Genomic DNA, 13,433 nt, shown 5'->3' with positions numbered 1-13,433 from the left:
GGCGCAGAGAAGGGCAGAGGCCAGGCTGGGTGTCGGCGTTAGTCATGGCACAGGCTCTGCCAGCACCCACAGCGAGTCCTCCCCCTCCTACTCGGGTGCTGCAGTGCCGATTCACTGCCAGCCAGCAAACAGCTCACGCAGCCGCCGAGGGCCAGCAGCCACCCTTCCTGTTGTCGAAAGGCATCACCCTGGCCGGGCAACGCAGCCCCCGCCTGAGGGTCAGCCGCCGTAATTTGTACTTTGCTCACTGGCTCGCATCACACATGATCGGGGGTGGGATGCAGCAGCGCATCGCGCCAGGCTTTGGCACCCACCGGCAACAGGCACCGCTGGGACAAGTGGCCACGCTCATGGGATGAGCACGGGCAGATGCAGCACCATCATACATGGAACTACGGGGTAAGATGAGTGTTACCCCCAAATAAACTGTGCAATTAAAGAGATGAAGGACAGAAGATGTCCAGTGAGACCAGGGAGGGCAGGAGCAGATCTGCATGGGTTTGCTTGTTCCCACCTCAACACATTCCTACAGCCCCAAAAATGCCTTTCCAAAGCCTGGAAGAGTTGGGATTTAACAGCAGGTGCCCCAAGGTGGGGTACCAGTAGGTGACAGGGGTCAGCCTGCCCTGGCACCAATCATGAGTGCTCTGGAGCAGCACCCATGGGACAGCGATGGGTGCCCAGGGCATCTCCTGCTGCCCTCTGCTGGGATGCTCCATGGAGAACGGACAGGGGACCAGGACATCCCTCACCAGAACAGGTCACCCTGAGGGGAAAAAAACCCACTCGTGCTCCCACTCACCCTTCCCCGAACACCAGCCACGGCACCCCGTGTGAGAACAAGGTTCCCTCCCTCGCCGGCACGTGGGGACAGCAGGCTCAGCGCCGGCTGGATCAGGGCTGTGTTTCTGCTGCCAAGTTTCCTCTTGCTCAAACTTTTGGCCTCCGCTTTCCAGGATCCAGCCCGCCGCTGCCCGTTTGTTCTTAATCACCCTCCTGCAAACAAGCAAAGTCCAACAGCGGCTCGTATAATGGATCCTTGTGCTGCTAGGCGGTGACATCAAGAAAAAAAAAAAGGGGGGGTGGGGGGGAGGAGAGAGTAATAAATAAAGAACAGAAAATAAAAAAGCAACCCCACAGCCCTGAGGTCTGCCTGACAAAGGTGCTTTGTTGGAAAAGGTCAACTCCGGAGCCGGGAGGGTTTCCTGGGTGCAGCTGCTGAGAGCAAGGAGAATGCAAGGACTAAGCAAGGAGGGGATTAAGCACAGCTTTGTTAAACCACAGCCCAACGGAGGCCTCCGAACAGCCCCAGCTCTTGCCCAGGGGAGATGCCCACTCAGGATTTGGGCTGGTTTACTCCCAAACGAGAGGTGTCCAAGCTCATTGCCTCCGAACAGCACCACGATGCAGAGGAGCAAGGGAGGACACGTCCTCGCGGACCCTTCCCATGCAGCAAAACTGCAGGGCTGGCCAGCAGATCCAGGAAGCAGTTCAGCTCAGAAACAACCCCTAAAAAATAACCACCAACCAACAAAATAAATCCTCTGGCATCTGTCCTCCAGGATACAGGCCCCTCTCTGCTTGCCTGACATTAATCCTGTTTGGCAAGACAGCGAGAGCTCTTTTGCCCAAGCAAGGTGCAGCTGCAGGTTGATATAATGCCCTCTTGTGCAGCCTGGAAAAAAATAATGGATGAAAACAAACTTAAAGTGTCCCACACAGTTTGCTTTTTTTTAAAAAGGCCACAAAAAAAGAAAAAGCAATTGCCCTTCCCCAACAATTACTTCAGCCTTTGACGGTTGGGATTTTCCCCTCATAGCCAGGTGCTGTATTTGGTGACAGAGCAGCTGTTTTCCTGCCAAAGCTGCATCAGCTAGAGAAAATAAGCCCTTTTTCCATTCTTTTAAAATAATTCCTTATTTTTTAAGCTACTTCTCCAAAAAGCCAATTGCTTTCTCACTGGGAGCCGCTGCCCCCTACTTGGAGATCAGAGTCCATAGGAATTACAACAGCTGCTATCAGCACCAATCACCATCATAAGGGGAAAAGGTATAAAACGCTATCAGCTTATTTTGTTCCAAGCAGATAAGAAAACATCTATGGGTGTTTCACAAAGAAATCCTGTAAGGACAGTTAATCAGTAGATAAAACCTTCATTTAAGTTCCCTGTATAAACAGAACCAAGTCGCACCAGTGACATCAACAGGCTTTTTATCTATAGGTCTTTGTCCTGGATTTTTGCCACATTGCCCCTGTGTTCGGGTTTTGCACTAAACCCACAGCTGAAATCACATCACAGACCAGCAGAGCCCAGCTCTGCCTCTCTGCAGGCAGTGTCCCCACAACAACAGCTTGTGCTTCAGTCTACTCATCCCTTCTCCATCCCCCATTCAACCCCTAAATACTCTTTTATTATTTTTTTTTTCCCCCATGGAAACAGCCACACATCCAAGAACACACCTTTGCTCCAGCAGCCACCCCGACTTTTCAGCGATTCAAGCAAAACACCCCCCTCGTCACATTAATAAGACTCTTCCCCAGCGCGGAGGGCATCCACCCACATCAAGGCAGACTCCAAGACAACCTCTAAATGAGACATCCAGCAAACATCCAGCAGCACATTAGTGACTGGGGTTTCAGCTTGTGCTATTTATTTGACTATTTTATAGCTCTCTATATATATCTGTTTATTTGGCTATTTAGCAGCAGACCTGCGGTCTCAGAACTAGACACGACTACCAGGAGCATTTCCACCTGCGAGCTGCAGGTCTGGAGGCAATGCCCACCCCAGTCTGGTAGGGCTCAAATCCTCCTGTACATGGCTTGAGCATTGCAAGGTTTAATGCTGCACGAACACCTCAGGGAAGCGGAGGGCTCAGACAATTCAAGCTCGCCAAAAAGCAGTTGGTGCGAGTGGGCAGGCAACCCCGCAGCGTCCGGGTGAAGTTGCTGAGGCCAAAGGGTCCGAATTCTGCAGCTGCAGCAGGGTGCAGCTCCCCAGGTTTATCACTCGACATCCCCTGGGGTAGATTGACAACCTTAGCCAAACATCCCCGGCTGAGCAAACACAGCTTCTCTACATAAACAAGCAAGTGAATCTTGAGGCATAATTTGTCATCTAATTGCACCAACACACCCAGGATTAATTGTTGCATTTGAATGCAAAGAAGTTTTGATTTATGGCACGATCAGGTTTCATCAGTCTGGTACCAAAGTTGCTGCCAAACTAAAAGCCACTGCAAACAGCCAAAGAAGGTCTCTAACAGGGGATGTTTTGCAAAGCTGAGAAGTCAAGGGTTATTTAATCACACACAAGCCTGCTAAGGGCCCAGAGAAATCAAGAGGGTGAAATTAAAACCTCTGCCACATCTGCTCCAGCCTCTACTCAGGACTTTTTAGTCCACGCACAATGGTAACTTGTCTCATTAGGGTCTGTAAGATTTTTATTTATGGGCAGGAAGAAGAGGCAGGTAAAATAAACCTGACTACGTTTCCCACATTTCAAAGCCAAGGGGACATTTAGCAGAAATAAACCATTAACCACAGTCTCCTTTGTCTCAGATAAAGGAGGGCAATTGGAAAAACCACCACCCACCCAGATCCTAAATCGGGGTTTTTGGCAGGCTGAAGGCACATCGAGCCAAACCTTCCCACAGCCATCCAGCCCCACGGGCATCGCCCCAGGGGCTCCCAGCATAGCTTGCCCACAGCTGCCCCAGTTCAGCTCCTGCAGGGCTCCAGCATGAGCCAGCAATCGCCTGGTGCTGGGCCAGGGTGCCCCGAGGGGCCAAGCCAGCTCAGCGCACCCACAGCTTGCTCAAAACCACCCAACAGCACCCAGCACCGCTCAGCACCCGCTCTCCTCCCGAAGGGAAAGGGAAGCACCCACCTCTCGCTGCAAAGCATCATGTGGAGAGCACAGGGGGGCAGCCAGGGAGCAGAACTGGAGACCACAGAGGGACCAAGCATCAGGCTTTGTAGGCAGGCAGGGTGCAGCCAGGTGTCCTGCATCCTGCTCCACCTGCCGAGGCTGACTGCTGGTGCTTTAGCCCAGGGAGGCACAACGTGCTAGTTAACCCGGGTGAAAGGACTGAGCCTGGGACCTGACCTTCATGTGATCCCCGAGGACCAGCAGCTCCCACCGACGAGGAGGAGCAGGGACACTCCTGCAGCAGTGCCACCATGGCTGGTACCCACCAGGTGTCCAGACCCCACATGGGAGAGCCCCCTGCTTGACCCCCACGTGTTTTACCTGCAATTCCCCTTTAGCTCGCCCACCCCCCAGCCCAGCACTGGAGCAAGCTGGTTTCTCGTTCAAGCATCTGCTAATGAAGCTGCTGCCACTTCTCCAGGCTCACGTTCAAGTTCCCCAGTGGGAAGCATGCCCTTGGCACCCAATGGCTTGCCTTGCCGTGCGTGTATCGTGGACACTTCGTGCTCATGAACGATGCCTGGGGACAGGAGAGCAATGGGAGCTGGGGGCAAGAGGGATCTCACACCGTTTCCTTCTGCTGCCTTAGCAACAAAGGGAGAAAAGTAACCGAGTCATCGAAAATGGAGATCCACCACGGGGCAGGCACAGCCTGGGCTTGATGTTGGGAAGGGCTACATGGCACCGACCCCTGTTCTTAAGGGTTCATGTCTCCAAATGAGCTCGTCACAGCCTGCCACGTAGCTTGGCACCACCTCTGCCTCCCACCACACTCTTCTTCCCTGGCATTAAGGTCAGCCATGAGCACAAGCCAGGAGTCTGCAGGCCCTTGACTCTGCAGCATCAAAGGCAGATACTGTTTCTTACCTAAAAAAGCATGCACCAAGAGGAAAAGAGGCAGGAAAATAATCCACGACCCTCCAGAGCTGCCAAATTTCTGCTGGGAACACAGAATCTCTTTCTTTAACAGCCCTCCCTTTGCTCTTAAACACCTGTAAAGCAAAACACAGGGAAAAAAAGCCCTAAAGATGCTGAAACCAACACCGTGCACCCCGCATCACCCTGCAGGTGTTTCAGGTCAAACCACCGACCCGAGAAGGTCCTTTGCCCAGTTATGGCTTGGCAGCAGTCCCTGCCACGGCGAGCAGCACGCCCTGACACGCAGGGACAGAACTGCCTCCAATCAGTGGTGGGGAGCGGGGGACACCCCACCACCACCTTCGGCCGTGGAGACGATGAGATGGAGAGCACCGGCTCATAGGGCACCGGGCTCTGAACCATGGGGGGGGGACACAGGGAGGGGAGGGCTTTTCCATCCCCTTCTCTCTTGCACTGAAATGCTCCTTTGTGGGGAATGAAGGTCTCCTTGCAGCGGATCCAAGAAGGTGAAGCCAAAGCCTTTATTCCTCCTTGCTTGCAGTAAATCCCTCCAAAATTAACTATCGCTGGGTATGTGACGCTGCACCAGCAGCTACGGGACGGTAGTACTGGAGCGGTTTGATGTGTCTGTGGTGGCTCTGTGGTTGCCTTCAGGCTGTGGCATGGAGGCATCAGGCATCGAGGGACGGCAGCCAGACCTCAGCACCAGGCTGGGGAGCTGAGCCCCCATGCGCCAGCCGGCTGCTGGCAGAATGGGGCTCAGCAGGTCTGTGTTATAATTTAAGAGCAGGCTTAAGCATAAACTCGTCTTGTTTACAGCCTGATTTCGGACAGCCCAGCACGGCCATTGTGCCACCATCCCCACCGGAGCAGCCTGGCTCCTCCTGCCTCTCCCCATGCTTGCGGAGCCCAGGACACAGAGGTGGGCAGGTCGGCCACACAGCTGCTCCTGGTGGGACTTAATGGGACAATGCACCAAAAGTCGGACAGGGTATGGATGAGTTTATCTGAGGGTTGGTGGAGATGGAGTACAATTCATGAGCCTTCCCTTATCAACTTCTTTGGTCCATGCTTTGGTCCATGCTCCATCAGCACAGGATGCTCCTGTGCCCTCAAAGGTGCTTCTCCAAAGATGCACACAGAGCAAGGACTGGAACCAAAGCCAGCTTGGCTGTGGTACCACTGTGCTGCCACCACCAGCATCCCCCAGCCTGGGTTCTTCCATCCTTCAAGAGAAGCATATCACATCACTTCGGTCCTTGCAGGGACAGACGGGGCGTTTCGGGAGCTGCCCAGCAATGAGGCCGCTGAAGGACGGGCAGAGGAAGGGCGGGCAGAGGAAGGGCGGGCAGGCAGAGGAAGGACGGGCAGGCAGAGGAAGGGCAGGCAGAGGAAGGGCAGGCAGAGGAAGGATGGGCAGAGGAAGGGCGGGCAGAGGAAGGGCGGGCAGAGGAAGGGCGGGCAGAGGAAGGACGGGCAGAGGAAGGACGGGCAGAGGAAGGACGGGCAGGCAGAGGAAGGACGGGCAGGCAGAGGAAGGGCGGGCAGAGGAAGGACGGGCAGAGGAAGGACGGGCAGAGGAAGGACGGGCAGAGGAAGGACGGGCAGAGGAAGGATGGGCAGAGGAAGGACGGGCAGAGGAAGGGCGGGCAGAGGAAGGATGGGCAGGCAGAGGAAGGGCGGGCAGAGGAAGGACGGGCAGAGGAAGGACGGGCAGAGGAAGGACGGGCAGAGGAAGGACGGGCAGAGGAAGGATGGGCAGAGGAAGGACGGGCAGAGGAAGGGCGGGCAGAGGAAGGATGGGCAGAGGAAGGCTGCCACCTGCTGTCCACGAAAACCTCTCCAAGTCATAAAATGTTACAAAAACCTGCGGTGCATCTTAGAACACACATTCGTGCCCCCATGTGCAGTCCTCCAGGGTGGGAGAGCCACCAGCAACTCAACCCAGATGGAAGGCCACAGAGGACACTTGGGAAGGGGAGACCACCGCGTCCCAATGGGCCGGTGAAAATCACCCATGGACAGCAGAGAAAGTGTTCTGTCTCCAACCGACTCCGACGCTGGGAGCCACCACTAAGAAAACCATGAAGCGACCAACAAGCACTGCACTGGCTGAGCTGAATTTCTCTTCTCTCGAGCCCCCCACCGCTGCAGATAGCTCATCTGTTTTCCTGGGCCAGGGGGATATCACAAACACTGTCATCATGAGCTAATTTGGTGGCACTAATAAATATCTCATCCAAGTGATGGGTAGGAGATCCGAACCTCTCCTCCGAAGGTTGAGCTAATTAATCTCATACCTTCCTCCTCTGATGTCAGGCTTTCTTGTAAGGCCATTGTTGGACCTAATTAAAAGGCTCTTCAAGATGACTGTCCCCTCAACACCAGCCACATTTTGACAGTGACAATAATTACAGAAATCTCTTTGGTAGAATAATAATAATTACGCAACCACAAGAAGAAAGGTCTCAGGAGAAGAGGACAGTAAAGGGCAGAAAATCAGGACTTTGAGCCTTGTCTCTCTTCTGGTGGCTGGTGCTGGGTGAGGGAGAAGCACGGATCAGCTTCCTAAGACTTGCTTTGCTCTGCCCATCAACCATGCTGCCGTGAAAAGGGCACATTTAGCCCCCTGAGCACTGAACCATAGATGTTCCTCAGCCAAGAGCTCCCCAGATACCCCAAAACTGCTCCAGAAACACAGCCTGCCATCAGTCCTCTGAATGATGAGCCCTCAAAAGCTCACCTGACCTCCCAGAACCTCCAGGGACCTGAGGGTTTTGCTCCATGTCCACCCAGGGCCGCCAGCACCCTCTTCTCCAGGGCCAGATCTGGTTCTTTAGGGCGACCCTCAGTTTTGCTCTTCTCAAGCCTTTTTCCCTTTGCTGGCCTCAAAGATTTTAAAAAATGAGCCCAAGTTCCCAGGAGATGCCCCTGCAAAAGTGTTGTCCTTGGCCTGATGAGTCCCAGCTGTTCCTCTAGCTCCTGGGCTAAGCCTGGATGTCCCACAGGGAAAGCGCTGACCCAGATCAGCGGCCACCCACGGTGCCTCCTGTCAACCCCAAATCAAAGAAACGGTGGTGAATGGCCCCAATTTCAGATCTGGCCTCGGGGGACAAAACCGGGCTTGGATCAAAAGTGGTGTCTGCCCAGCTGATGAGCTGTAACCCAAATTTTACCATGCAGGAAGCAGCAGCAAGTGCTTGGGTACCCAAGTGCTTCTTTTACACCTTTGCTGAGGCTTTTTTTCTAAATGCTTTTTAACTCAAACCCAAGGCGTTTGAAAGGGCAGAGAAATAATTTCTCCATGCAAGATGCACTGTGGCACTAAGAGGCCATCTCACCTGAAAGGAGGAAACCAACAGGTCACTCCTTTGGTCCAAGAAGTGTTAAAAAATAGAAAAGATAAGAGAAACAGCAACAACAACAAAAAAAACAAACAACCACCTCGCTGAAGGCGTAAGCTGAAAAATACGGCAACAACGATATTTTTTGCAACAGCTCCACTTAAAAAATCCTGTAATGATTCATAATGACCCATCCAACTAAAACCAGGGGTACCGATGACCTACCCGTCAGCTCTTAGCATCCTGCTAACAAGCTTAAAAGCACTGGTAAGGAGAAGAGTTTAGGCACAACCAGCTGGGAGGAGGAAAATAGGATCTTGCTTTTAGGGGAACGGTTGTCTTGGCAGAAGGTAAGTGCCTTTTCCTCCCTTCTTTACTAATTTCTGAAGAAATCAAACCAGAGTAATGAAGTGCTTGGTGATAGGCCACAAAAAGTCTGATTTTCAGCAAATAAAGGGTGGGGGGTGGCATTTTACTCCCCCTGAACTCCTAAGGCAGCCAGCAAAGATAAGAAATGTAAAATTCTAATCAAGCAACTCTTCTGGAAGCTGCTTTTCTGAGCAGCTAATGGTGAGGAAAGTTCTCCAGCACTCTGGTGATAAGCTCAAGACAGAAATATCGCTCCTAGACAGAAAAGGGGAGCTTTGTAATAAAGTTTTTACTGCAAAGAATTATTTCTTTAGATTACATAAACCCCTTTGGCAGCTATGTGCCTGCGCCTAAGCAACGGCAGACGTGCCAGCGGGTAATTGTGAGGATGCTATTTTCACACGCGCTCATCAAAATGCTGCCGGGACACCTGGGAAGGAGGTTGTCTCATGCTGGATCTGTCCCGTGCCATGCTGCCGGGGCTCCCGCACGGACTGGGGCATCAGTGGCAACCACAGCCCCGGACATTTCTATCTCAACTTCTGCCTTCTCTAGGAAGACCCATGCCGATGGTCCGGTGGCTGTACCTCTCCGGGCTGGTGTTTGCCGTGCTGATCCCGGCAGCGTGGCAGATGGGCCCCAAGGACTTGGGTGACATGTCCAGGTATGGGGCGCTGCCGGCACGGGGGTGGGCTGTGGGAGCAGCTCAGCCTCCTCCCCTCCCATCGCTGCTGGCTCTCCCACCGCTGGGACAGCCTCACTATTGCAACGTTCCTGTTTCCTTCGTATTTATCTGGACAAGCTCCCTCCAGGCTCTCTACCAGCACACACAGGGATGCTGCCACCACACACACCCCCACACCCCTCCAAGATTTCTCAGCTGTGTCAGACCAGACAGGGCAGGGCAATGCTGTGGGCACGGTGCTGAGCCCCACTCCATGCCGGTGGCCACATGGGAGGAAAGCCCTTTGGGTACTTTCTGCCATGAACCTCAGCATCAGCTCTCCATCCTGGAGTTGATCTAAACCTCAGGGAAGCACCAAACTCCCTCTCAGGAGCGGGAAGCAGGGAGTAAGGCAGAGGCACAAACCCACTGCAGCTGAGCAGGATGTAGGGCAAATAATATGGGATAGGACATTGCATAGAGCTGATGTCAGGAACCACCCTGGCCAGGCTTGGCAGACCTCTCTGAAACTGCAAATTATTTTCACGTGTTCTTACAGCTTTTCTGGAGGATGCTCCACACAATAAAGCACTTTGCAGGACGCAGCCCCTGCCCTGGGGACCTCATGCAGGTGGGGTGCAGGATTGCATGACGTGCATTATACCACGTTTTTTTTCCCCCCCGTCCTTCTCTCCCGAGCAGGTGGCACTCGTACGAATCCCAAAGCGCCCAAAGCTTCGCATCCAACCTCAAGCGGCACTCGGAAGGCACCTTCACCAGCGACTTCACCCGCTACCTGGACAAGATGAAGGCCAAGGACTTCGTGCACTGGCTCATCAACACCAAGCGCTACAGGTAAAAGGGGAGAGGGGGATGGGACTACACTGGGAAACCACCTCCCACCACGCCACGAGCCCCTGATCCCAACCAGCAGTGCAGTTTTAGTTTTCTCCTGGGAGTTTTCTTATTTTCAGTAGCTCTAAGAAGAGGTACCTGAAGGAGGAGCCCCGCAGCATGCCCTTCCCAGCCATGTTCCCACTGCTGGCGTAAGTCATCCTAAATAGCAAACGTGGCCAATTAAAACCAAATAAATGAGTAATTTTAAAATATAACCACACATCAGTGGGTTTGGTGCAAAGGCAGAGTGCGGTTCCCCACACCTGATGCTGTTTCTCATTTTAACTGGCTCACGTGGATCCTCCAGTGCTTACCTGCAATAAAATAAAACCAAGAAAATTAAGCTGTTTGGGGGGGATTTAATTGTATAACATTGCATGAGACTGTTTTGTTCTCACTGCGCTTTTACATTTCATTGCAGCATTAACACGGTGGGATCATTTACATTTATAGGAGATAATACCATGTTTTGGTCTTGTCAAAGTAAAGCGGCTGCTCTTTTGCTAATGAGCAAATCACCATCACAGTTTAAAAGCTCCTGAAGTGATTTCACGAGGAAGTTTCTACTCCATGAAGCTGTTTGGTTTTTGGGTTTTAGGTACAATTAAATGGCAAATCAAGGCATTCGCTTTCCAGCACCATCAGCCTGGGGATGTGGGACCCCTCCACCAACAGCAAGGTTTATCCATCACTCGAAGCCACGTTAACCCCTTCGGTGTTTCCCAGTCACCTCCTAATGTCTGCACCAGGGATCAGCCTTCCCTTCAAACCTGGATTTCTGCGGATTCATTTTCACTGTAACTGCTCCCGCAGCACTGCAGATCCTGCAGCTTTCCATAAAAATAAATAAAGCTAGCAGCTGGTTCCTGACATCTCCAACTGTTCCGAACATCCCATTGGGATCCCACGAGCCGTGGGTCCCAGGCTCCGAACCCTTCCTTGGCTCAGGTGCCGTTTTTCTCTCAATTCCTCACGTTTTAGGGAAAAGGGCAATTAGGATGTTTGCGACAACACAGAGCGTTTCCAAACTAGATCATCTCTTACAATAAAATAAATATATTTCAGCATCTCCGAACAAAAGCATTTCCTGTATTTCTACATATAACACACCAGGGTAAAATGAAAAGAATAATTAAAATAAGATAGACGTACCAGCATCTTATATCTTACCTTTTCAAAACTTTTCCCCCTGCTTAAGGACTGCCAGCACTTCATTTTAGGAAACTTTTTTGGAGGGCCCATGGGAGATTTGGGGAGCTGTTTTAAGGCTTCCAAGAGGAGGAAAACACCCAACACCCATCCCACAGCCATGGGAAGGGGGGTTGCTGCCAACTAAAGCATTCCAGGTCACTCCAAAAATTATTTTATTTTTTTAGTCCTAAAGCAACTCCAGGAACACTTCTGAGAGAGCTTCTCCCCGTAGAAATTTCCTCCACACAAGGAAATATGGAAATGGCACAAAATCAGGAGCCACCCATGGGTTTATGGGGTGTAAAGGTGGCAGGCAGCTGCAGCACCCACAGCTGGCCCGGGGGCTGGGGGCTTCCAGCGACCTTTTAGGTGGCCCAGAGTCACTAAGCAAGACCTCAGCGCAGAACGCGTGAAGAAACACACCAGCCCTGCACCCAGCAAACCCAGAGCCTCACTGGGCAGGGACAGCTGCACTGGGGCACCCCGAGGACCCTCGTTTGCTTTTCCCTGAGCCCAGGGGCGATGCCCACCCGCGCAGACCCGCACCCCGGCGCCGCATTGAACCCCCTTCCTTGCAGGGGGGCGCCTGGCACGTGCTGAACACGGCCCCAGCCCCCGGGGGGGGAGCGCAGCCCCCAGCCCCCGCCCCGGGGGGGAGCGCAGCCCCCAGCCCCCGCCCCGGGGGGGAGCGCAGCCCCCAGCCCCCGCCCCGGGGGGGAGCGCAGCCCCCAGCCCTCCTCTCTTCCACAGGGAAAAACAAAATAAAAGGGAAAAGCAAAGCTGTCTGTAGTGAAGCCCAGCCAGTGCGTCTGAGGGGCAGGACTGGGACCACGACCACCCAGCACCCCCGCGGCAGGTCGCTGCCTTCGTGCCTGTCCCTCCATGGGAACTCAAGTGGATTTCCCAGCGGCGGAGGGATCAGGGATCTCCTCCAGCGGGATCCTCCCCCGGCGGCGGAGGCAGCAGCTCGCAGCGCCGCGCTCGGAGCCAGGCGCAGGAGGGAGGGCGATCACCGAGCAAGCCCAGGCTCTGCCCGCTCCCTTCCCCCAAGCCTTTTTTCCCCTCCTCCCCTCCTTTTTAAAGGGCTAAAACTCCTCAAAATAGTTTCTTCCTCTGACAGTCAAACTACAGCTCTGCAGACGCTCCCCCCCCCCCCCCCCCCCCCCCGAGAGCAGTGTGGGTTTTGCCCTGCTGGGTGACCTGCCGCTCTCATCCTGACCGAGCAATTTCATCTTTTCTTTCCCTTCCCAAGGTGCAACCCCTCGCTGCTGCGCATCAAACCAACCCTCCAAAAAGGGTCCTGCAGCAGATGGGACAAGCTGATGGCAGGAGGGGTCGTGCACCCCCCTCCCAGCTGGGCAGGGGAGAACCTGGACCATGTGCTGAGCCCACAGCAAGGTAGAGGGCTGCAAAGGGACTTTTTTTTCCTGCTTTGTCCTCTCCTCCCGGCTCCACGGCCACCCAACTCGACCACATAGTGCGTGTGGTGACACCACAGCCCAACACACACACCCAAAATGCAGAGTGTGCAAAACCCATCTCTGCTCAACAGTTTCTTCCTGCAAGGCAGCAGGGAAAGGGGGCAGGAAAAGGCACCTTCCCACTTTCCTCCCGGTTCATCCTACCCTGCAAGAGAAGGGACTTTGCAAGGACAGAAGTAAACAAAAAGACACAAGTCCCAGCGATACAAAAGAAAGGAAACTGGAGGAAGGATGGAGGAGGCAGCCCAGGGGCAAAGACCCAGGTCCCACTTGGCCACTCCCACGACCATACAGTCTATTCAAGGTGTTGGATTTTAAGTGCTCCCTGACACAGCTAGGGGACAAGAAGGTGGCATTTCGGCATTTGCCACTTCCAGGCTGGTGGCAGAGCCAAAGCAAAAAAAACCAAAACCAAAACCAAACAACAACAAAAAAAAAACGAACACAAAACAACCCCCACAAAAACAAAACCAAAAAAACCCACCCAAAGCAAACCAGTGCGAAACTGGAGCACAGAGCAAATGCTCTTCCTTTGCTTTAGCCCAGCTGCTCAGACCCTCCCTACGCTGCCCCACGATGGGGGGCATCATCTCACTAAGAGACCTAAGAGTATATTAAAGCAAGGACCCCAAACCAGACCAAAGACTTGGTAATGAAGAAGAAAGCAGACAACGCAT

General features: G+C 53.4%; 1 protein-coding gene across 1 annotated transcript; it reads left to right on the top strand.

Moving 5' to 3' along the window:
- The first annotated feature begins 9,086 nt into the window (after positions 1–9,086).
- On the top strand, positions 9,087–10,237 carry LOC119140203 (exendin-3-like). Its single transcript, XM_037371289.1, has 3 exons — positions 9,087–9,187; positions 9,890–10,042; positions 10,162–10,237. Exons 1-3 carry the CDS (start codon positions 9,087–9,089, stop codon positions 10,235–10,237), a joined length of 330 nt encoding a protein of 109 aa, XP_037227186.1.
- The last annotated feature ends 3,196 nt before the right edge of the window (positions 10,238–13,433 follow it).

The sequence above is a fragment of the Falco rusticolus genome, chromosome 19 (genome assembly GCF_015220075.1).
Source record: "Falco rusticolus isolate bFalRus1 chromosome 19, bFalRus1.pri, whole genome shotgun sequence".
In the NCBI taxonomy this organism is placed as follows: Eukaryota; Metazoa; Chordata; class Aves; order Falconiformes; family Falconidae; genus Falco; species Falco rusticolus.
Note: the sequence above shows the minus strand (reverse complement) of the source record. Positions and strands in the feature narration are given on the sequence as shown.

What these genes read in the sequence shown, in the direction of transcription:
- LOC119140203 (XM_037371289.1), top strand. Translation starts at nt 9,087, where the DNA reads ATGCCGATGGTCCGGTGGCTGTACCTCTCCGGGCTGGTGTTTGCCGTG. An exon ending in GACTTGGGTGACATGTCCAG is followed by an intron (nt 9,188 to 9,889) that starts GTATGGGGCGCT and finishes TCTCCCGAGCAG; the next exon opens with GTGGCACTCGTACGAATCCC. An exon ending in ATCAACACCAAGCGCTACAG is followed by an intron (nt 10,043 to 10,161) that starts GTAAAAGGGGAG and finishes TCTTATTTTCAG; the next exon opens with TAGCTCTAAGAAGAGGTACC.